Genomic DNA, 21,784 nt, shown 5'->3' with positions numbered 1-21,784 from the left:
CGCTTCGGGGAAGCAAGATTTGGCTAGCCCTGAACATCGCCGAAGTTATCGGACGCAACAACAAATCCCGTCAGCAATATACCCAAATACGGCTTGGTCCATATTTATCTACACACCTCCATTCGGGTTCGGGGTCGTTGGTCTACGTACCCATCCTGTTGATATGGGTGTCTCATTTCGAACTCAAGAGCATAAGAAGCCTTGGGTAAGTCTGTCTTTGCAATCTAACTGATTATGTGGAAATAGAAGGAAACCAGATCCTGCCATTTTTGCATGAAGAGGGGCCACCTCAATGCCCGGTGCCCAACTATCATGGCGATTCATGGCCTAGTCCAGCTTGTCCAGGCCACACGTGCAACTGTGCCATTGTGATTTGGAACTATGCTTATCTGATACTAGAAAATAGCACGCTGGGAGAACATGAGTAATATATGTGGGTTAGTTAGATGGGTTTGGGGGCTCATTGGTTCACCTCTGGATCTTCTATTGTGTTGATTATACTCAATGAGAAGGCGCCGTGCAAGGACACGGCACCTTTTTGAATCGTGATTAATACGACGAGTTGCCATATATAGTAGAGATCGTATTGAGGTGAAGTCAGGCTAAGATAGGTCTCAAATTACCGCGAAATGCTATTGAAAAATGGCACTGCACGATGAAATATTAAAAGTTGCTTATCTTAAATGGTCTTTTTCCAGAAGAATATACATGTTGAAGAAGGTATAAAAGGTGCAAACCGACTTTTCGATCCATGGATACAAGAATGGTCGGCCGCTTATGTGGCCTGGTCATCTTTTTAGATGTATTTATTTCTAGATATTCTGTCCACTTTTCAAGCTCGGTAGATAGAGGGCGGGAAAAGCGGTAGAAGGCTCAATTTTTGAAATGGAGTTTTCCATATATAATTAACCCAAGGTTGGATATAGCATATGAAGTACGCAGATTATTCTCATTCAACTGATGATATCGTACCTCACTCCATGTAGTACGAATTGGTTGTGAATGTATGGTATCAGACTCGAACTACCAGCTCTCCATCAAATCCCATTGCCTGAGAAAAGTAATAGCCGCGCTGATTACTAACGACCATCTTCTCAGTACCTTCCTCAATGTAACTGACATTTAAGTGCGTGTGCCCAAATGCCCATAATTTCACTAGCGGACTCTTCCAAACCTCCTGCCCTGAGAGATCGCTAGCAAACGCCGACGACAGCGAGCTATTTACGTGCCTTGGATCAACTGCTCGTGGATCCTGAGTGATTGGGCTATGGTGCGTAAAAACCACGATCTTTCGATGAGGCTCAAAGGCAGTGATATGAGAAACCTGTCCATTTAACCAGCCCAGATCTGCTTCGTGAGCAGCCATGTGATCGTCAACCGTCCAGTCCTTTATGTTGTAAAAGTCTTTGAGACCATAGCTGACTTGCTCCTTATGTACCTCGCTCACTCGTGAGAAGAGTGTGCACCCAAGGACAGTCACGTCTGGTGAGAGATCGTAGCGAGTCTGATCTAAGAAGACGAAAGAGCCCATAGTTTGCGGATTTCCATCTTGCCCTGTAGTTGAACGCCAATGATCGACAGACGCTGAGATTTGACGGAGAGCTTGCTTCGTCTCCTCCCAGCTTGAATTGTAAGGCTCATGGTTCCCTAACAGGAAAAAAACGATTTGGAATTGGCGCAACTGGGTTTGGATGAATGTAATGAAGCCTGCGTCTCTGACAACTCCTATGTCTCCCAGGAGCGCAAGAAAAGGTGCTTTCGGAGAGACCTTGAACACATCGTAGGCAGAGGGAGTTTCTAGATGTAAATCAGATAATATCTGGAATGTGGACATCTGGAGGAATGACCTCGGGAGGCAAGTTTTGCTGCCCAGGTGATGTTATGGATGGGCGATGTTAACCAACCAGATGCAATTCCAACCTTGCCAAGACCCGCAAAGTGTGGCTAGGTTTTATGTGGCGGTGCTGATATAGTGTGGCGTAGCACAGCCTCCTTCTGTCCCGCCCCGGGCAGGGTCATCCCTCAGTTATCTAAGCGCCCAGACATCCATGGATGATCTCATAAGAAGCCCCTCCTTGGCTTAAGTCTGAAAATAAATTTACTTCCTTCTCCTATTTCAACGATCCTGATTTCCTCTTGTTGTTCTTAAGAGTTGTCCCCAAGCCTCTTTCTCAGCTTATCAACCATTGTTACAGACACGACGTCATAAGCGTGTTATCAGCACCTTAAATTGCGGGCAACCTTGAAAGCCGCAAGTGTTTAATTGTGACAGCGACCAACACGATGGCGAGCGCAGCAAATGATCCCCGTCTGCTATACAGCGTCAATAATATCCGTGCTTTCCATATCCAAGATGGAGAGGAGCAGGACCTCACGCCGTCCGGCCCCCAAACCCTATCACTGCTAATGGTCCCCACCAATACCGCCACTGCTGGCCCTGGGACAGAATGGCCTGAAGATTCACCGGAAGAGGATTTCTATCTTCACTTATACCTTCCTCCTGAGCTCGATATTGCCATACCCGCGACCACACAGATCTTTCACCAACCTCCCGACAGTTATCTGATTCCCCGCTGGGACATGGGTCCCGATGCTGGCGCGTTCATTCGTATCCAGTTCCCTGGCATTGGCACAGGCCCCAGCAATGTGTCTCAGGATGATATTGATACCTTTGAATCCATCCTTGCACAGTGCACTGCATTCCTTGAGCGCGCCCCGCAACCGAAGGCCCAGGATTATACTGCTTATAACCCAGCTGACTACGCACCCGGCGAGGGTTACGTTGGGACCCCGGATAGAAAGAATGCAGATGCGCATGGGAGAATTGTACTCGTGGATGAAGAAAACGGCAGTGTGGTCGGAGAGCTAGGGGATGGATACAATGTGGTTGAGGATGCTGACGTGAAACCTGGTTCTAAAAGTAAGTGTTGAATTATAGTCGTCCTCAATTAGCAACTGGCTAATATATCACAAACAGGACCGGTTGGGATTGAACTCCCCGCAGAAGGTGAAGGCAACAAAGTCAGCGTCACCAATGTCTCTGAAGAATACCTGGCGTTGGCCCGGCACCCCGCGTATAAGAATTCGACACTCGTTCAAAGTTCAGCTACAGCATCTCGTCTGATCGTGACTGGATCGACATATCTGGCAAGTGCCATCGCGAGCGGCGCAGAGAGTTTCCAAAAGAAGACGCAGCCGAATGTCAAGCCTGTGAAATTCTCAGACGCCACTCACGCGCGCATCCGCAAGGTCGGCACTTTCTCCAACGGAGCAGCGGATATTTCTGCTCGCACAGTCGGACAGGTTGGGAAGGTTGCACAGAACCTAGGTGCGTCATTGGCGCGCAAGCAAGAATCCGGCCGGAACAAAGGCGTCGACCGGCGCAACCCGCCACCAGAATACAAGCCCGGTGTGCTAAACAAATCAATGATCGCATTCTCAACCCTGGCCGACGGCATCGAGCAGAGCGCCCGGAACATGCTATTCTCCGGAGCCGGCGCGGCCAGCTCTATGATCGAACACCGCTACGGCAATGAGGCAGGCTCCGTCGCAACCAACCTGACGGGCGGAATCAAGAACGTTGGATTGGTTTACATCGACGCCACGGGTGTCAGTCGCCGCGCACTTTTGAAATCCGTCGCCAAGGGAATGGTCGTTGGAAAAATGCGCGACGGTCAACAGGTTGTCGTTGGCAGTGGTGACGGCGGCCAGGTTCCAGCTAACGCTGTGGAGTCTGCTTCGGGCCCTTCTGGCTTGAGCGCCAGAGACCCTGTTGTGCGGCGTGCGTCACCCAACGCCACACCGCCTCCTGCATATGGTGCATCGGGGACAACGTCCCTCAACGCGTCGTCCATGTCAGGGGGTAAGCGGTAAAAATTTGGGGGCTGGCGCGCATGGCAATTACACTGCTTGGGGTGGGGGGGGGGGGGAACCAAATCACGTATATTGAGATGCTTGGATTATTTTAATTTTTGTGACTTTGGCACGGCGGGCACGATTTCCCATTTTTACAATATTTTGATTGAGGGTTGAAGCTTGAAGCTTCTTGAGTTTTGTCTATTTTACCTTTTTGATACCTAGATAGTGACCTCGCATATCCGCAATAAATTTCCGATCGCATCGTATGCACAGATAACTCACCACCTTTTGGTTTTTCGGTTCTTCGGTTCTTCAAGAACCATTGGACAGGATTTGGGTTCTATCTGGGTGGCACAGCGCCCAAATAGGGAGAGCACAGCAGACCGTCTTTTCTAGGTAATTTGATTTATATACGAATTCTACTAGTCAGCAGACAAATTTCAAGGAGGTGAGGGTGGTTGGGTGTGATGTGGGCAGTGGCGATGATAGCCATTGGACAGAGTTGCTCATATGCGTTGCCCAGGTTCCGCTAGACGATCTATCCGATATTAATTGGGTGATGGTATACAACGTTGTAGAGGCGAAAAGTGCCAACGCATCGCTTGACAGTTGTCCACGGCCCACCTTGACCCCTTGCCCAATGAGGGTTATATCAGGGAGAAAATGATAATTCCAAGGCTTTGATATTATGTCTGGTGTATTATTGGTGATCCGGGGGCTGTCAACAAAGTAGAATGATTTAGTCGATTTAGCATGGATTACTGCATGCAGATATATTGAAACGGAGACAGAATGTGGGTAAGTGGATAGAGTACATAAAAAAGATAGAGTAAGGTTTAGTGTTGCAGGCCGGACTATTCAGGAACCGCATGTACTCCATGTAAGTACTTTCTAAGGTTTCCGTATATTAAGATTTCAAGGTTGCAGTTGAATGAGAAATTCCTGAAGTCGAACAAGATCTGCTTTAGATCGGGATCCAACCATGGTTCTAACTCTGCTTACCGTGGTTGGGGCTATGGTTCCAGGGTTCATGCGGGTGGCTATGGCCCCTCTTTAATCAATTTCAACTGGGTACATACTGTACCTAGGTACTCCGTCTACGGAGTAGTAGCTAGGTACGGAGTACGGAGTACGGACCACTTACGTAGGTACTTCTCGGTAGCTTCAAAGAGTTAAAGCCCGAAGCCAAAAAACAGCAATACGCTGGCGCTAATTGTCAGCCAAAGTAAGCTAGGGAGCCGAGCTACTGCACACCATTTTCCACAGCTAATTAATCTCTGGACCTTTGAATCAGACATTGATCTTGAAATCCATTTTCATGATAATTTCAAATCAAGTTTGATTTTATTCATATAAAATAATTTAGCTAGACCAATGAAGAAGGAGAGAAAAATCGAGATCTGAGCTTCTGTTCTGAGAGAGGTTAATAATGACGATCGTCCTGAGGTGTCCACTTCTATGAGCATTCGAAACAGCCGGTGCAACCCCCTATTTTTTGCTTCTTTCTTTTCTTGAAACCGAGCCCTCTAGCACTTTTAGCGCCTAATTCATGCTATTATTATGTCTGTCAAATCCACACAGTACATTGTCCTCCGTACTCCGTACACTTTCTCTCCCTTCTTTCATACATGTGAGGATCCCTCGGGACTCGAGCCCTTTTTAGCACAGGTTTAGCTACTGGCGCAAGGGACTCACGATCAATATATGGGCAATTAATATCGAATCCACTCCATACGCCCACGGGAATAAGTTACTTTGTCTTTGTCGTCACCATCCTGGATGTATCATAACCCCCCAAATCCCTTGGGTAGCTGGCGTCGGCCCTATGTATATGTATAGATTCTCTTTATTTCAAAAGACTTAACAAACGTAGGCCTATTATAAATACTAGTATAATATTGAATTAGCTCTCTCTGTCTCTCTCTCTCTCTCTCTCGTCATAAATATATATGTAATTAAATAGAAATTCATTTTTTTCTTCTTATGTATCGAAGTGGTCATATCAGCCAAACCCTCATCCAAGGCTCAAGAGCCCAAGACCCGCCTCCCCCAGACTAAGAGAAACTACCACTCGTATCTCACCTCCTCTTTTTCCCTCTTCACCTCCTCGGCCTTCTGCTCTACCCTTGGGGCTTTTCTTTTTCTTTTGGTCTTGTGTTTTTTTTTTGTTTCTTTGATTCTGTTCTTTGGGGGGAATCTTCTTCCCCCTTTTTCGACTCGGATCCCCGACCGGTGCTTCCCGTCTTTTTCCTCCCCTCGCGGCCCCTGTCCGCCCCTCAGTATCCCATCTTCGACAATGTTCAACGGTTGTCGCAATTGAATCAGAGTTCTGTTGATCAGGTCCGCAATCGCGTCTGAGACATTTGTTACCGCGTTTGCTCGATTTCTTGGACGACGTGCGACCCCAAACCCCAAATCGTGGGTCTGGACAGAGGGGGGACTCTGGAGTACTGCAGTGCAGGTATCTTTAGCTTTTCTTTCGTTTTTCGAGAAACTTGTTGTTTCTCGACGCGTCTTTACACCCGAAAAAGGTCGCGACCTGGTGTCTTCGGTGATATTCAACTCTCATCCAACGGTTTTTTGCGCGATTGGTCGTAAGCTAGTCCCCCCCCCCCCCCCCCCCATTCCTCCGATCGATCTCCTGCTGTCAGTTGCCCACCCCCCATTCTTGGGTAAAAAGGGCACATTTTTGGCGATTATCGATAAGAATCTGGGGAAATTTGAAGTTAACGGATATCTCAATGTCTACAGATTGCGCTTTGAATAGTCATCTGGAGAGTGCGACCGGTCGCCCCAACAACCCCCCGACTTTTGCCAGACACCCCCGGCAGAGCATTGTGCTCCCTCGCGCCAATTGTACCAATCGCAATTGATACCAGGAATCTTGTCAACGAGTGCACGCAGAAGCTTCCTCAGACAGTCACACAGCAAGTCTCTTGAGGCTTTCCGCATTTACTAGACGAAGGTATGATATCAGCCGCAATGCAACTTGCCTCACAGCGCGTACCCGTCCTGTATCAAAACCATTTCATTTCGTAAATAGCTTGCTGATTTCTACTAGCCGTTTCTGAGGCCGGTCCCAAACAGCTTTTTTCGGCTATGAACACTTCCCGTCAGCAGGCCGTGCCACTCCCCGCCCATGCCTCAGAAGTATCGACTAGCACATCATCTCCCGCACAGAAGAATGCGCGCGCACCCTATCCCGATATGTTAGGTACACCGCCGGTTCCTCCCCCGAGGACCTCTTCCACCCATCACAGTCGCCGCAGTCCAAATGGAACCTCTACAGATAAGACGAGTAGCTCCCGACAAGGAAAGAGCAGGTCAGATCGAAAAGAAAGCCGTGATCGCACGCGCGACGACCGAAATGGCAGATCACGGAGGCACCAGACTGAGGAGACATCACGCGAAGTGCAACAATCAAGGACCGCACCCGTCACAAACCCCACCGAGTCAGAAATGGACAGTGTCCATGGCCAGGGGAACTTTGTAAAAGAACCAAGTGCGGAAGTCGATTCTGCGCTGGCCCGTGACCATCTTATCGACCAAGAGAGAGAACAGGTGCGACCAGCTGGCACAGAAAATGCATCTTCATCCGGATTCGGTGCAGCTACCGCCGACGGTACGGAGGAGGCTCGTGGGCCTCGAAGTCGCCACGATTACAATAATGGAAACGTTATCAAGCGCAAGGAAACCACGTTTGGCTCGTACATTCTCGGACAAACCCTCGGCGAGGGCGAGTTTGGAAAGGTCAAGCTGGGGTGGAAGCGCGATGGCAGTATCCAGGTGGCAATCAAGCTCATCCGGAGAGACACACTGGGTACCAACCCCAGTCGACTACCAAAAATCTACCGTGAAATCGCCATTCTACGTGAGCTAGCACACCCCAACATTGTGCGCCTCCACGAAATGGTGGAAACCGATCGTCACATTGGTATCATCATGGAATACGCGTCAGGAGGTGAACTATTTGATTACATCTTAAATAATCGATATCTCAAGGATAATTCTGCACGCCGCCTGTTTGCTCAGTTGGTTTCCGGAGTTGGTTACCTGCACAAAAAGGGTATTGTGCACCGTGATCTCAAGCTAGAGAACTTGCTACTCGATCGGAATCGCAACATCATCATTACGGACTTCGGTTTCGCCAATACATTCGACCCGGTGGATCCTCTGGACGAGGAAACCGAGTACAACTTAACCAACAAAGAATATGTGAAACGGAAGCGCCTGGACAAGATTGGCACAAATGGGCTAAGACGAGGCGATCTTATGCAGACCAGCTGTGGTAGTCCCTGCTATGCAGCACCCGAGCTTGTCGTGAGCGATTCTTTATACACAGGGAGGAAGGTGGATGTGTGGAGCTGTGGTGTGATTTTGGTAAGATTTTCCCTACATCCATGAGAATCCAACTCAACTAACTTCGTGAAATCTAGTATGCCATGCTGGCGGGATACCTACCCTTCGATGACGACCCAGCGAACCCAGATGGCGACAACATCAATCTTCTGTACAAATATATTGTGACCACTCCTCTCACGTTCCCGGAATACGTCACACCACATGCACGCGATCTATTAAGACGGATACTGGTTCCCGATCCTCGGAAACGTGCAGACTTGTTCGAAGTTGCCCGCCACAGCTGGCTCAGCGAGTTCTCGAACATTGTCTCTCATATCACAAGCAGCACGACAAACGTTGTGGACATTGCGAACACAACGATTCCGTCTGGTAAGGATTTGGTTGCTGCAAGTGGTCAAGCTGCAAGTTACTCACAGAAACCCACAGAAACCCAAAAGGAAGCACCGCCTCTTGTCCGCAGTGCCTCAGTGCGCGAACCACCGAAGACATCACATCAGACCAATGCTACTGCTGTTGGTGGTTTGAACCATCACGCTGGAGATGTTTCTCAAGACCCCCCTCCCGAAAAATCCAGGACTCCCCGCGATGCCAAGCGAAGGACGGTACAAGTCGAATATGTTGCCCCTCAATCACAGACGACACGAGGAGAGCCTCCGGCGGAGCCGTCTGCATCGCGCAGCCGAGCCCCAGCCCCATCGGAAGCCCAAAATGCGGCTTCAGTGCAACAGCCCACGGAACCCACACACCAGCCTGCAGATGCACCAGCACTCAATCTCAACAAACCACTTCCAGGACACTTCCCGCGCTCGACTTCGGACAACGTGGGACTTACTGGGTCGCAGCCGAATGCGATCCCTCAAGGGCCTCGGCCAGCCACTGGTGCATCTATGAACTCCCTTGGAAACACTGGTCGTTTGCCTTCTCGGGGCTCCTATGGACAACCGGTGGCCCCCACTGTTACCGCAACTAACACAGAAGGCCGCCTAGCACAGCCCAAGAGCAGGCAATTTGCCCTTGCACAGGATCCTGCGCAGGCATCGAGCACATCTATAGGTCGTCCAAGCACCCAGAACCAGCAATTGCCTTCAACATTCAATACTACTCCTCGGCAAGAGCCGCCAAAGGGCCACAAGAGGTCCAATACTGTCTCCAGCCTAGGCGAAAAGCTTTTCGGTCGTTCTGGTTCAATATTGGGTGGCCGTACGCAATCTAATGCCACTCGTACCAAGCAGGACAAGCGTTACCCCCCTGTCAGCATGAAGGATCCTCTACCAAGAGACAACTCTAGAATGTCTATGGACTCCCGCCGCTCGATGCAATACCCCCACAACCGCAAGGCGAGCGAGGCTGGCACGGAAAATCGTCCTCGTCGATTCTCATTACTCCCGCAATCCTTCTCATTCCGAGGTTTCTCCAACACCCGGGCTCAAACCCCCGAAGAAACGTCACAAATCCCTCGTCCTGTCGATCCCCGTTCCCCGCAACGCCCCGCCACGGGCCCGGGTCCGGCGCAAGGTCGTTCTCGGGCGACAAGCTATGGCACTCAAGATGCCATGGGAATAGTCGACGAGGGACCCGGTGAGGATGTACACACCGAACCTGAGCCGCTTAGTTACGAGGCGCAGATCGATCGACAGTTTGCAGACCTGGGATCTCAATTTGATCACCAGAGTGGTTCATTTGGAGTTCCCTCGGCTGAGCAAGTGTACCAGAACTCCGCAGACCACTCTATTCGCCAAAACCACCCGTCTAAGCAAAGCTACTACGATGATTACAACGGCCCGTATGACAACATGTCTAGGCAGTCGATGCAGGTTGGTCGATCAGGACGTGGGCCGGGTGTTTTGCAGAAAAACCACCGCAAATTCGCCGACGCCTACGAATATGAGCGCGATGGGTCTCATCATTCCGGCAGCTCTGGGGCAGCACGCAAAGTCATGGACTTCTTCCGAAGACGTGCCAAGTCCCGCGCCGGTGACGACCGTTGATTACCGTTGATTTGCGGTTTCACCAATAGATAAAAAGCAATATTCCATCTCAAACGGCCTGACCGCTGAGATTGGATCGATCAAGCACTTGCGGTTTAAGCTTTGATCTTGGAAGCAGATTCAAACCCTATCATTCATATGCTTCTTTTGAGTTGCTTGAAAGAGCAGCGAGGTTGTTTGGATACCCCGTGATACCCTGCTTTTGTCCTCTTCTTATGCATGGAGCGATTCCTCTTCATCCGTCGGGTGTTTGATTAATTATCTAGCATTTTCTTTATTTCCTTTGTCTAGCTACATTTTCCTTGCTTCCTAATGTTCTGCTTTTGTTCACTGTTCTCCCCGTTTTACCCCCATATGTGATTTGCATTCCCTTCTACTGTTACTATTATCTCTGGCTGTAAAGTGAGACCTCATTCGTGTTCTTTTTCAGAGCATTTTATTATCCTTTTGAACCTTTTTATTTCGTTTCTCATTGTCCCCTCTTAGCTTTATTTGTTCCTCCATGGGAGGCTCTGTCAACGATAATTCAATTGTGACATTATTTCCATTCTTCTGTGGATTGTTTTTTTTTTCTCTCTTCATTTATGTTTATATATCTTAATGTGTGGCTTTCTCCTTTTAAGGTGGGATATTTCTAGTGGCTAGTTGTTCAGCCTTGTGTCTGTTCTGTTGCTGGTTCTCGATAGTGTATTTCCTAGGATCAGTAGCGTGGTCAGTACATTGATTTTACTTGACTTGAAGCTCTAACAATATCCTTGGAAGCTGCACCGTAGTTTAATATGAAATGTAATGCGATTGACATCGCAATATATAATACAACTTTTCTCTTATTGCAAGGTACATATATAGTCTATACTTTCAAATGTTCGATCTTTACCAGGTCAGCCTCCTTATTCAAGCTGTCAATCTCAGCCGTGGCGAAAGGAATCCCCTCCGCCAATCTTTTCTCCTCGGTAATCATCTCGATCTCCCCAGGGAAATAAATCCGATCCACACCAGCCATCTTCTCCGAATCAATAACCCGCTGATAAAGATAATCCATCCTCCCCTTGAACTCCTCAATAGTCATGAACAAATCCGGCTTAATAGCCACCAAAAAGTGGCCCACATCAGCCGGCTTCGACGGATCATATGGGTTGGTAACATGTCCAGCAAAAGCAGACCCAGAAAGCACACCAGAGAAAACATCCATCATGACAGACAGCGCAGACCCCTTCGGTCCACCCATAGGCAGCATAACACCCTGCAGGGCCTCAGCAGGATCATCCGTCCTTCCTCCATCCTTATCAAGCGCCCAATCCGTGGGAATTTTCTCCCCACGTCGAAGCGCCTTATAAATCTTCCCGCGGGCGGCAATGGAAGGCGCCATATCCAAGATAAACGGTCTACCTTCTCCAGCCGGCGCTCCACACGCAATCGGCGAGACGCCCATCAGCTTCTCCTTCCCGCCCCAGACCGGCAGAGCAGGCGAGCTATTCGTGAACACAAGGGACATCATATCAGCCTCTAGCGCCTGTTGCACCAACCACGCGGACATGCCGAAGTGATTCGAATGCTTGACAGAGACCATCCCGATACCGAAGGTCTGGGCCATCGAGATAGCGAGCTTCATTCCTTCGTGTGCGGCTACAAAACCGAACCCGTTGTGCGCGTCGACTTGCGCGACGGCGGGCGTCACTTGTCGGATTGTTGGGACGGCGCTTGGGTCAAGTGCGTTTTGTCGGATCCGTTCCATGTATGAGGGGATGCGATTGCTTCCGTGTGTGTCTACGCCACGGAGATCGGCTGATACGAGGCATTTGGAGACTATTTCGGCGTGGGCTGGGGATGTGTTGTTTGCGATGAGGATTTGCTTGACGAAATTTTGGAGGTCTGTGTGGTTGATGTTGTGCATTTGTTGGGGTTGATTGGGTTGTTCTGCCATCTTGGAGTTTGGTGTGAGGCTGATCTTGATTTTTGATGTTTTACAAGCTGATTTGAGGTTGTGGTTTGTGATTTTGAGGGTCTCAAGTTCTGTTGAGGTTCTTTTATAGACGCGGGGCGGATGCGTTGCGAAAGACGGGGTGGGGCCGCATATGGTTGTGTGGGGAGTGTACGGAGTATGTAGTTCCATTTCGGAGTATTCCGATAGATTATTCTTGAGGGTCTTTGGTCTCTATAGTGAATATACCATCAAAGGTTATATATAAAAGAATATCTTGTATAAAGTATGCTTTTTTTGCCGCTTTCGTATGTATACGTAATATACACCTAAAGACATCCAAAAGACCACTAAAAAGATATGACAATTCGGTGTGATACATTGATGCACTGCTGTAAGTATCTCAAAATCCTTTGACTCCTATTTCGAGGGCTAGACTGAAGTGTCTTTAAATTAGGCGGATTCACTGCCGCACATTTAGCCGAACGTTCGGCAATGTTCATGATTGGTTATTTTGTCCCCTATTCCTAATTACAGCATCATTACTACACTTCTTTCTTCTCTCTCAATCATTTCCTCTTTTTTTTTGTAGAATTTTGCAAATATGGTTGGCACTGTGATTATCACCGGTGCGACCGGCTCGCTCGCGCTTGAAGCTGTGCAACAACTACTGTCATCGCACCCCTCGTTGACCATTGTTGGCACTGTCCGAAATGCAAAGAAATCCCCCAAAAGTCCTCAGTTACTTCGACTGGAAGAGCTTGCGCATCGGTATTCTTCCAGCAAGCTCATAATCAAAAGTGTGGATTTGAACTCTACTCTGGAAGTACGAGCATTCTCGGACGAAATTGCTGGCCTGGTGAAATCTAACGAACTTCCACCCATTTCCGCTATCGTTTGCAATGCCTTCACATGGTCGCTAGACGGTCAGCAATTTTCCAAAGATCGGTTGGAATCTACGTTCCAAGTCAATCATCTTGCGCATTTTTTGCTGGTTCTCAAACTTCTGCGGAGCATGGACCCTCAGACGGGTCGAGTGGTCATGCTTAGCTCTGAAGTTCACGATCCTGAACACTCCAACGCTCTTTCCAAACTGGGTGCAGACCTTCCCTCTAACGACAGTCTTAATACATTGGTCAATCCTGGCGCAGATGAGGTTGGAACAGAACATGATATGGGCTGGCAACGATACGCAAACAGCAAGCTGGCCAATGTCATGTTTATGCAGAGTTTGAACAGACGACTTCAACAGGTATGAGCAACGCTCTTGAAATGAATGGGATGGCACTAAGTTTATATCTAGAATCCGCAATTCAACAAGATCACCGTGACTGCTATGGACCCAGGCGGTCTTGTGGACTCCCGGGCCCATGTCGCCCAGCGTTCAGTCATTCGTATCTTCTTTAGACTGTTTGCATTTTTACTTCCAGTGATCAAGCTGTTTACTTACAGGCTTCGGTCAAATTCGGACTCGGCCCGAGATGTCCTAGCACTGGCTTTGGCCCCTGAGTACGCATCAGTGAGAGGCCATTTCAATGGAAGAAAGCCTCAACCCCCTGCGCGTGTAAGCGAAGACGAGGCAAAGTGTGAGGCTATCTGGGAGGCATGTTGGAACTGGGTTGATCTGACAGAAGGCGAAACATGTGTTCCCAAGAGTTATCCCTGAACGCAGCTTAATATCACAAGTACAACATATTCTGATGATTCATATAGAGAATTATCCATGGATGTAGTCACTCAGGTATTACAGATATTACATAAATTCAAAGGCAAAATAACCCTCTCCCTTTAGATACATATTATTATATAGCCTTCCTCCCTCGGATCGCACAATCTTGTACACAACATTAGAACAAAATCACTCTTTCTCTTGAGGGCGGTAGACTATTCGCTCAGCAAGCAAGCGAGGTGTGTTGATGTCATGGCTAGGCAAGACAACCACATCAGTCTCCTTGGCAAATTGCTTGATGGTCTTTAACGTTTGGTAAGCACGCATAGGGTCGTCGTTGATTCCATCGGGCTGTTCCTTGTCCAAAAGGTCCAGGCCATATGTTGCGTCTCCAGGGAGGAAGTATGTGACCTGACTCTGTCCGTCTTCCCCGTCGTCGTATATCACCAGACTGATATGCCCGGGAACATGTCCCGAGGTATCAACGATAACAATTTTACCATCCTCTGTCACAGGATAAGACTGCTTCCAGGGTCCAAGGGGTCTGTCCTGCAGATCCACAATCTTTGGTGAGAATTCCTTTGGCCAATGATTGGGTGTTGCTCCCTCCATGCTCGCAAAGATGGGATGTTCCCCAAAGGCATTCCAGTGCTCGCGGCTGATGTAGATAGGCAAATCTGGTGCTTCCGCAATCAGGTCCTCTAACCCACCCGCGTGGTCGTTGTGGAGGTGACTCAGAATCACGGCTTTGAGGTCGGTCGCCTTGATTCCGAGCTTGTGAAGTTGTTCAAGGACTCCGTCTTGGCGCTCAATGGTGAATTCACTTAGGAATCCATTGAAGACAGCGAGTCTCGGGAAATACCCGGAGTCATTACAGCATGGAGATTGCCCAGTGTCCATGAGGAAGAGACCTTCAGGGTGGCGAATGAGAAATACCCCGACGGGCAATGGCTCAGTCCATTTTTTGTCACAAACTGATCGGAGACGTCGAAAAATTGCGAATTTGCTGACTGGTTGCGAGCGCATTGAAGGTCTAATGCGTACCGTTCCCGTTGTGAGGAAGGTCAACTGGACACCGCTGGTGTTCGTGTTAGATGCCATAGTACAGCTTTCCTTTTGGTATTGAGTGAGCTAGAATAATTGATTATGATGAGGATCTTTTTTTAAAGAAACAAACATACTAAAGGGAAATGACGTGAACAATATATAGCCGAAAAAGCGGCAAAGGAGGTTTAACCGACAGCCTTGTCGAGACTCCACTTATCGAGTTCACCCGTCGGGGTAATTAATTGACCGTAGCTTTTAATTATTCGCCCTTTCAAAGAAATAGTACGGATAGAAACCCTCCAAGGCTGGAATGCCGAGGAATTGAAAATGCGGGGTGTCACCAACTTAAAGTGAAATCAATCCTCCTGGTCTTGATTGGGATGTATTCTGACGTGTATCGTATGACGGAAGAGCCAAATGTTTAATCAATCTACGAATCAAAGACAGATGCACTGCAATCCAATCCTGCGATCTAGCGACCTAGCGGGCCGAAATTAGAATCAGAATTCGCAGCTGAATCATATTTTATCAGTATTTCAGAAGCTCATAGGACCGTCAAATAAGAAGAAAGACCAATCTATCGGCCAATCGTTGATATCCATGGGCAAGGTAAGAAGCGAGCCCGGTGGTTGGTTTTCACCAGTTTCCGCAGTTCTTAGCAGCCCAAGCATAGGGCAAAAGCTTGAGGGGAAAGGGAACAGCTGAGCCAGCTGCATGTGCCCAGGCACCGGAAGAGCACCCCACGTATGATCAGCTTGAGTGGGAAACGCATCTGCGCGCATATTGTTGAGACCGTTGGCTTTGCTGAGTACCAATGCAGCGGAGGTATGTTTTTCACTCATGGTTTCCAGCACCTGCTTGCTGATTCTGAGCTCCTCGTCTCGGTCTGGGTTCAATGCATCACTATCGCTGAAAGCTCTCGGGATTGCGGCGACGAGGTTAGCCCAAGAATGAATTGGTAGTAGGTATTTAACATCCTCGTGATAAAGAATCTCCTCGTATAGCCGAGAAACACAGGATGAAGCAGCCATCGAAGCGTATTTGAACAATGAAGGATTGTCCCGGCGGCCAAGGAAGCATGTCAAAATAACAGTCACCAAGTAAAATATATGAAGCTCAGCAACATAGCGACTGTAGGGTTGCCTAGTTTCGATGTCAAACAATTGCATTTCGAGAGGCAACTGTTCTCTCCACACCCTCAGTCCGTCCAGGCTCTGATACACCTGCTCTGATGTGGTGTTATCAACTCTGGCTAGGTCCAAGACCTTCCTAAGGCTTTTACAAAGACCTGCTAACTGGCAGAAGACGCGTGATCCCAAATCGGGGTCTTTGAAGTCACTAGGAACAGGCAGTGGCACAGAGGTTTCCAAGGGAAACATTCCAGGACGCCCACAGCAAGCCGTTTGCATAGTATCGTTGATAAAGAGATACCACCACATTCTGCGTGCTCTTCCGGGATGTTCTAATCCGCTGTATGTCTCATCCTCGTGCAAATGCAACTGAATCGCGAGTCGGATTGCCATACCAGCCCATTGCCACGGGTTGTCCAGCACTATCGCGTCAGGGGAATATGGAAGCCAGGTGCTGAGAATGCATAGCGCGCTAAGCATATTTAACGGAGCCGGATCGTGGTGCAGAAAGAGTAGAGTTCTGATCCGCCCGTAGATGGCAAAGGTGGTCCACTCGGCTGGCCCTGCTGTTTGACGCATGGTACTTCCCGCGAAATACAGGCATTGCTGTAGCAAAGTAGAGGTTTCTATCTCAGATTGCCCGCGGTCCAAAACTGGGACCAAGTAGAAGAGTTCACGGAAATAGAAATCGGTAAGTGCTTGGGCGATGACAGGGGACGGACGGCGACAAGCCTGGCTTATATCTAGAATGAGCTGGCTTCCATCGATGGAATTTGGCTGTTGCGAACCATTGACATTTTCAGATCCCAAGCAGGTTATATCCCGGTGGCCAAGAGGACGAAATGGTGATGGTGTGGCTTCCTGTGCTGTGTGTTCCTGTGCCACTGCTGGGACTGCTCGGCTTGGCGACAGGAGACTTGTATCCGATGTGTAAAGTGAAGAGCGGAGGGCTTTCCTTTGCTTTCGAGGTCCAATGTGAGGTCTGTCATGTCAGCCTATATGTCTCCGGGTATCATCTAATTAGGCAGTCCTACTGGCACGTATGGCCTTCATGCTCGCAACGGCTGCAGCTGCCACTTGGCCGACCTTCTAGGTCGCAACGGATCTTGATCAATATTAGTCTCGATTAGAGGCGTTCATGGATATCAGCGTACCTTACGACTGTGGCATCGAGTGCACACAGCACGTGCTCTACGTTGCATATTTTAACACTTTTGATATTCTATCGGCAAACGAGGCGATGTTACAACGGAGAGATGTTTTGCCGAATACGCGGCAATTGCCGAATATGATGTCATAGCGTAGTACAACACAGAATGTCAAGAACTATGCTTCTCGCGCAGAAGGTTGCATATATATTCATCAAGAAATATCTTCGACTGGAGAAACCAAGGCTCTTGGCTTAAAGTTTCTAACGTTACTATCTTCGCCTCCCGGAAATGGTCAGAACAGTCGTCAACACAGCAAAGAGCATTGTCAGTTATCAGAGAGGAGGGATTTTCAAGGTCTTTTTGAATGACATGTAATCCCACGGCTTATCATATCTCCAAAAGCCTTGGACCAGTGGATTCTATGTCGGCTTTCCATAGATAGGAATCTCGCTCAGCCAACCCCATGGCATTTGTCCTTCAAGCCCCTTTCTCTCCATTTATTGATATCTTTCCTGGGATTCTCGTAAAATATCGGCATGATATCAAGCAGAACAGTATCATACGCCAAGCAGACCAAAATATTGTGATTCGGGTCAAAAGCCTGCACGTTAGATACCGATGAATGCGCGTTGTAGATGTCATCATAAGGAGTTTGAAACTCACTAGCCATCTTATACCAAGGCATTATGCGCCCCGCTACTTCAATATTCGCATTTGGATGATGTCTGGGTCTGGTGAGGGAACACAAACACGGAATAGGAGAATACCGTCTTGCAAGAGCAAATCGGGAACGCGATCGGGAGTCGAGCAGATAGAGTGAACCGTTCCCGAAATAGTCGTGAGCTTTGAAGCTTCCCAGGCCATTATCAAGGTTTACCTCGATGAGTTTTCTGCTTTCAAAATCCGACTAGAACTGGAGAGGTGGGGTCCTCTGGGTAGTCGGGAAGGAGGCCTGCTTTCGTGAATCCGGCTTCAACGGTGAAACGATGATGGAAGTCGATGGAAGTCGAGGGAAGAAAGGAAGACATGTCACGGTAGTCATCTTAATGGTAGTGGAACCTACGAAGCTGCAACCCAATTATTCATATTAGCTGCTACCTGTGATATCTTGACATTAAAATAATAAAATACCAGCTATATCACAACAAGAATTTAAGCAACATCTTCGTCGACATTTACTCCCGTCATTGCATTGTCCAGGCCAAACACCCGCTGCACTCCTAGCGCGATATTCTAGTAATCATTGCGCGTGCCAAGATTAGACATGATTCTCTTTATGGCCAATTCATGTTCAATGAGGAATGCTAAAACATTGAATGAAAGTCTCATAGCCGGTGATGGCGGGTTCGACAATGACCTTGGCTATTCCAGTCAGATATGTTGTTGTGTCAGGCATTTTGACTCGCGCGATATGATCAAATTGCGGAAAAGACAACATTTTAACAGCTCTGTAGTTGTTAAGACGACTTTTTTTTCCATTCTGAGTGAGCAAGAATTAGGTAGTTCACTTGCTCTATTTACATCTGTCATCGTGTCCTATGCGATGAGAGTAACTCTGCTCTGTATCTCTGCTATAAGGGCATATACATTCAAATTAAACTACATCATACATAGTCAGCTGTACCTGCACCCATGGATAACAAAAATAGTCTAGTTAAAAGTTTAAAACTAAGTTGCATAGGTATAGCCCCCCTTCCCATATTGTCTCCCTCGCCCAAGACTCGTTTTTCAATATTGCCACCCAAGTCTTCTCAAAGAAAAGAGTGCATTTCATTCAGAATTCTAAGTACATGGGGGGGGGGAGAGAGAAATGAGGAAAGAAATTGGTGGGGCCAAAGTATTTGTGTGGGTCCGCTCTATATTATGCAAACAGTGCACAAGAAGTCCACAATGCAGTAGGCGGAACAAACGGGCAGAATCCAGATCACCACATTCAACTACGACTTCAATTTGTATAGAAAAAGATTCCACCAATTAAATTAAACGTTCTCTTCTCGAGCATTAATTTTGAATTTGTTAAACTCTAAGGTGGTTATACACAATCTACTATTAGACTCTTATGCAAAAACAAAGTTAAATACGTCATTATATGTGATCATAAGCTATACAGGACCATCAGTCAGTATTGACTACCGACCCTTCATACTTCCGCCCCAACTCCAACGTCCGGTTTCCCACGACATCTATCTTCAATTCTATCAGTCTCTAACTTCATTTGGGCGCGTAACTCAGTGGTAGAGTGTTCGCTTTGCATGCGAAAAGTCCGGCGTTCAATCCGCCGCCCGTCCATTCTTTTTTTATGAGTTTTGATTTTTATTTTGTATGCGTAAGGGTCGGTTACCACAGCTTACAAGGGCTTAGTGTCGTCTCCTTTCTTCTCGTCGCTAGTCTCCCCCCACACCGAAGATTGTGCCTTGACTTCTAGTTTGTCGCACTAGCCCTTTCTTGATGCGATGCCGCTCGATCCGACATCGAGTTTATAATGCATGTCATCTAGGAGCAGAACCACTAGAGTGATTCAGGCCCCAACGGCATCCTAGCTATTTCGTGTCGGTACCCTTGCTTTTGTCCAAAGGAGCCCCGGCCTCCGTCATATCTATAACGTGCCGATATTCCTTCGACGCCGCATGTCCCGCTTCGCCCACCCCTTCCCGAGGTTACATTGAACAGCCCCGGCGTCGCAAAATGGCTCTCGGTTGCCTGGTCGCGAACAACGAGGCGTCCAGCTGTCGTCATCGTTGGTCTCTCCAGTTTCTATATATCGAGTGGATGAGTCTTCGAAAACGCAGCTCGATGATATAGGCCAATAGCGGAAAATACCGCAAACGCCTTTAAATGCCTCATATACCATCCAACCTCTAGTGGAATTAGGAGAAAATGTATCTTACCCTCCTCTTTGGTTACATACCAAGCGGTAACTACCTGGTAGGTCACTTCTTAAAAACTGCTTTCTATTGTAAGATGTGAACTTAGAATAGGTATTCCAATATTACCATGTGGCTTCCAAGTACATGATCGATCTCTTGCGCAGCAATGCACCACAGATAGGCAATTTCATGACTGATGTCGTGAGACGTGGTTGGCGGTATTAGTCTCCTATAATCCTCTCGTCTTGATCCTATTGTCAGGAATGAGATGGCGAGAGTAAACAAAGAAAACATCAAATTCACCCAATCACCAACCGCAGGGCTTCTTAGAGATCCACAACGGGACATCTGGACCCACCAGTTGACGGAGTGCCGATGGCCCCCTAGCCAATCAGGCATTAATTCTATAGGAACTGGCTGATGACCCAGTTATTATAGTATAATTGATAAGTATATATACAGGATGGTTTGCCGCTGGACCCCGCTGGTAATTCCATCTTATAATACGTATATCCTTTTCACATTCATCGTCAGAGAGCCACCAAAATGATTCGGGCCATCCTACGCTCAATTAGTTTTCTTCTCATCAGCCTCGGGCAAACGGCAATTGTCCCTCTCCCTTCAAGCACCGGACCATGCGATGTCACACTTCATGCAAGTGAACTAGTTGACATGTCTCGAACCGATCCCTATGACCCAAAAGGAGGTCAACGTTATATCATGGTCACCACCTTTACACCCGTCAATTGCGGAAGTGTACACTCTACATCTTACATCCCGAATGCAACAGCGAGGTATGAAGATGAGAGTTTCCAGTCTTCTGGAATACCCCTAGGAACGTTCGAGTCCCTTCGTATCCAGACTCAGACACAGCAGCAGCCGCCACCTTTCAGACCCCACGGAGATTACCCAGTAGTGCTTTTCTCACCGGCAGTGACAACGTCAAGATTGATGTACACATTGATGCTTCAAGAAATTGCGAGTAACGGATTTGCTGTTGTCTCCGTCGATCACCCGTATGATGCTGACATCGTGGAATATCCCAATGGCCGCACGGTTCTCGGAGTTCTCGCAAATATCACCACCGAAACAGAGTTTGTTTCAGCACTGAACGTTCGTGTTAAGGACATGCTATTTTTACTTGATCAAATGCACGACAAAAAAGTGATCAGAAACCTATTCCCTTTGTCATAGGGAAGTTCACATCTACTCTCTCTTGATCAAGTAACGATCCTTGGTCATTCCCTCGGCGGAGCAACAGCAGCGCAGACAATGCTAGTTGACAATCGGTTTGTCGGGGGTATCAATCTAGATGGTAGATTATGGGGACCTGTCGTGGAGAAAGGACTGTCCTGTCCGTTCCTGCTTTTTGGTCACACAAACCACACCCAGGCATCAGAGTCCAGCTGGGCAATATTCTGGTCACATTTACGAGGATGGAAACTTGAGCTAGAACTCGCACAGTCTGAACACTATACATTTTCTGACTTTCCAGTGCTTGTTGATGCTCTGAGTGTTTCGGATGAAGTCCGACAATTTATTCAGGCCGCTCGTATTGGGACGATAGGTGGTTTGCGGGCTAAGGATGTGATTACTTCGTACACCATTGCCACACTGCAGTACTTTGTTTATGGGCATACATCAGAATTGCTGAGCGGCCCTTCCATAGCATATCCTGATGTGAAAATTGTTAACTAGTTAAATGATTAGTAAATTTTTGAGATATTGACTCAATAGATATGGATATCCGCACCTGCGAAGCTGTTTAATTTGCAATATCGCTGCACGAGA

General features: G+C 47.9%; 8 protein-coding genes across 8 annotated transcripts; 4 read left to right on the top strand and 4 right to left on the bottom strand.

Moving 5' to 3' along the window:
• Positions 1-1,012: 1,012 nt before the first annotated feature.
• On the bottom strand, positions 1,013-1,834 carry N7455_003331 (Ser/Thr protein phosphatase superfamily; the record flags this gene model as incomplete). Its single annotated transcript, XM_040959320.2, has 1 exon — positions 1,013-1,834. The coding sequence occupies one exon, from the start codon at positions 1,832-1,834 to the stop codon at positions 1,013-1,015; it is 822 nt and encodes a 273-aa protein (XP_040810242.2).
• A 449-nt stretch (positions 1,835-2,283) lies between these two features.
• Positions 2,284-3,873, top strand: N7455_003330 (senescence-associated domain-containing protein; the record flags this gene model as incomplete). Its single annotated transcript, XM_040959326.2, has 2 exons — positions 2,284-2,920; positions 2,978-3,873. The coding sequence occupies 2 exons, from the start codon at positions 2,284-2,286 to the stop codon at positions 3,871-3,873; spliced, it is 1,533 nt and encodes a 510-aa protein (XP_040810260.1).
• Positions 3,874-6,957: 3,084 nt separating this feature from the next.
• N7455_003329 (putative serine/threonine protein kinase (Kin4)) lies at positions 6,958-10,208 on the top strand (the record flags this gene model as incomplete). The annotated part of the gene is made up of 3 exons (XM_065604460.1): positions 6,958-8,238; positions 8,295-8,589; positions 8,647-10,208. 3 exons carry the CDS (start codon positions 6,958-6,960, stop codon positions 10,206-10,208), a joined length of 3,138 nt encoding a protein of 1,045 aa, XP_065462951.1.
• Positions 10,209-10,634: 426 nt separating this feature from the next.
• Positions 10,635-12,132, bottom strand: N7455_003328 (Ldh family oxidoreductase; the record flags this gene model as incomplete). Its single annotated transcript, XM_040959389.2, has 2 exons — positions 10,635-10,760; positions 11,065-12,132. The coding sequence occupies 2 exons, from the start codon at positions 12,130-12,132 to the stop codon at positions 10,635-10,637; spliced, it is 1,194 nt and encodes a 397-aa protein (XP_040810172.2).
• A 601-nt stretch (positions 12,133-12,733) lies between these two features.
• On the top strand, positions 12,734-13,795 carry N7455_003327 (uncharacterized protein; the record flags this gene model as incomplete). Its single annotated transcript, XM_040959284.2, has 2 exons — positions 12,734-13,381; positions 13,433-13,795. The coding sequence occupies 2 exons, from the start codon at positions 12,734-12,736 to the stop codon at positions 13,793-13,795; spliced, it is 1,011 nt and encodes a 336-aa protein (XP_040810184.2).
• Positions 13,796-13,987: 192 nt separating this feature from the next.
• Positions 13,988-14,899, bottom strand: N7455_003326 (N-acyl homoserine lactonase family protein; the record flags this gene model as incomplete). Its single annotated transcript, XM_040959358.2, has 1 exon — positions 13,988-14,899. One exon carries the CDS (start codon positions 14,897-14,899, stop codon positions 13,988-13,990), a length of 912 nt encoding a protein of 303 aa, XP_040810258.2.
• A 482-nt stretch (positions 14,900-15,381) lies between these two features.
• Positions 15,382-17,185, bottom strand: N7455_003325 (Zn(II)2Cys6 transcription factor; the record flags this gene model as incomplete). Its single annotated transcript, XM_040959371.2, has 3 exons — positions 17,130-17,185; positions 17,010-17,080; positions 15,382-16,957 (listed from the first exon to the last, which is right to left on the bottom strand). The coding sequence occupies exons 1-3, from the start codon at positions 17,175-17,177 to the stop codon at positions 15,382-15,384; spliced, it is 1,695 nt and encodes a 564-aa protein (XP_040810229.2). The 5' UTR covers positions 17,178-17,185.
• A 3,354-nt stretch (positions 17,186-20,539) lies between these two features.
• Positions 20,540-21,187, top strand: N7455_003324 (Platelet-activating factor acetylhydrolase; the record flags this gene model as incomplete). The annotated part of the gene is made up of 1 exon (XM_065604459.1): positions 20,540-21,187. One exon carries the CDS (start codon positions 20,540-20,542, stop codon positions 21,185-21,187), a length of 648 nt encoding a protein of 215 aa, XP_065462950.1.
• Positions 21,188-21,784: the final 597 nt, after the last annotated feature.

Source organism: Penicillium solitum (assembly GCF_028829755.1).
Source record: "Penicillium solitum strain IBT 25940 chromosome Unknown utg000001l_segment0_segment0, whole genome shotgun sequence".
Classification (NCBI taxonomy): domain Eukaryota; kingdom Fungi; phylum Ascomycota; class Eurotiomycetes; order Eurotiales; family Aspergillaceae; genus Penicillium; species Penicillium solitum.
Note: the sequence above shows the minus strand (reverse complement) of the source record. Positions and strands in the feature narration are given on the sequence as shown.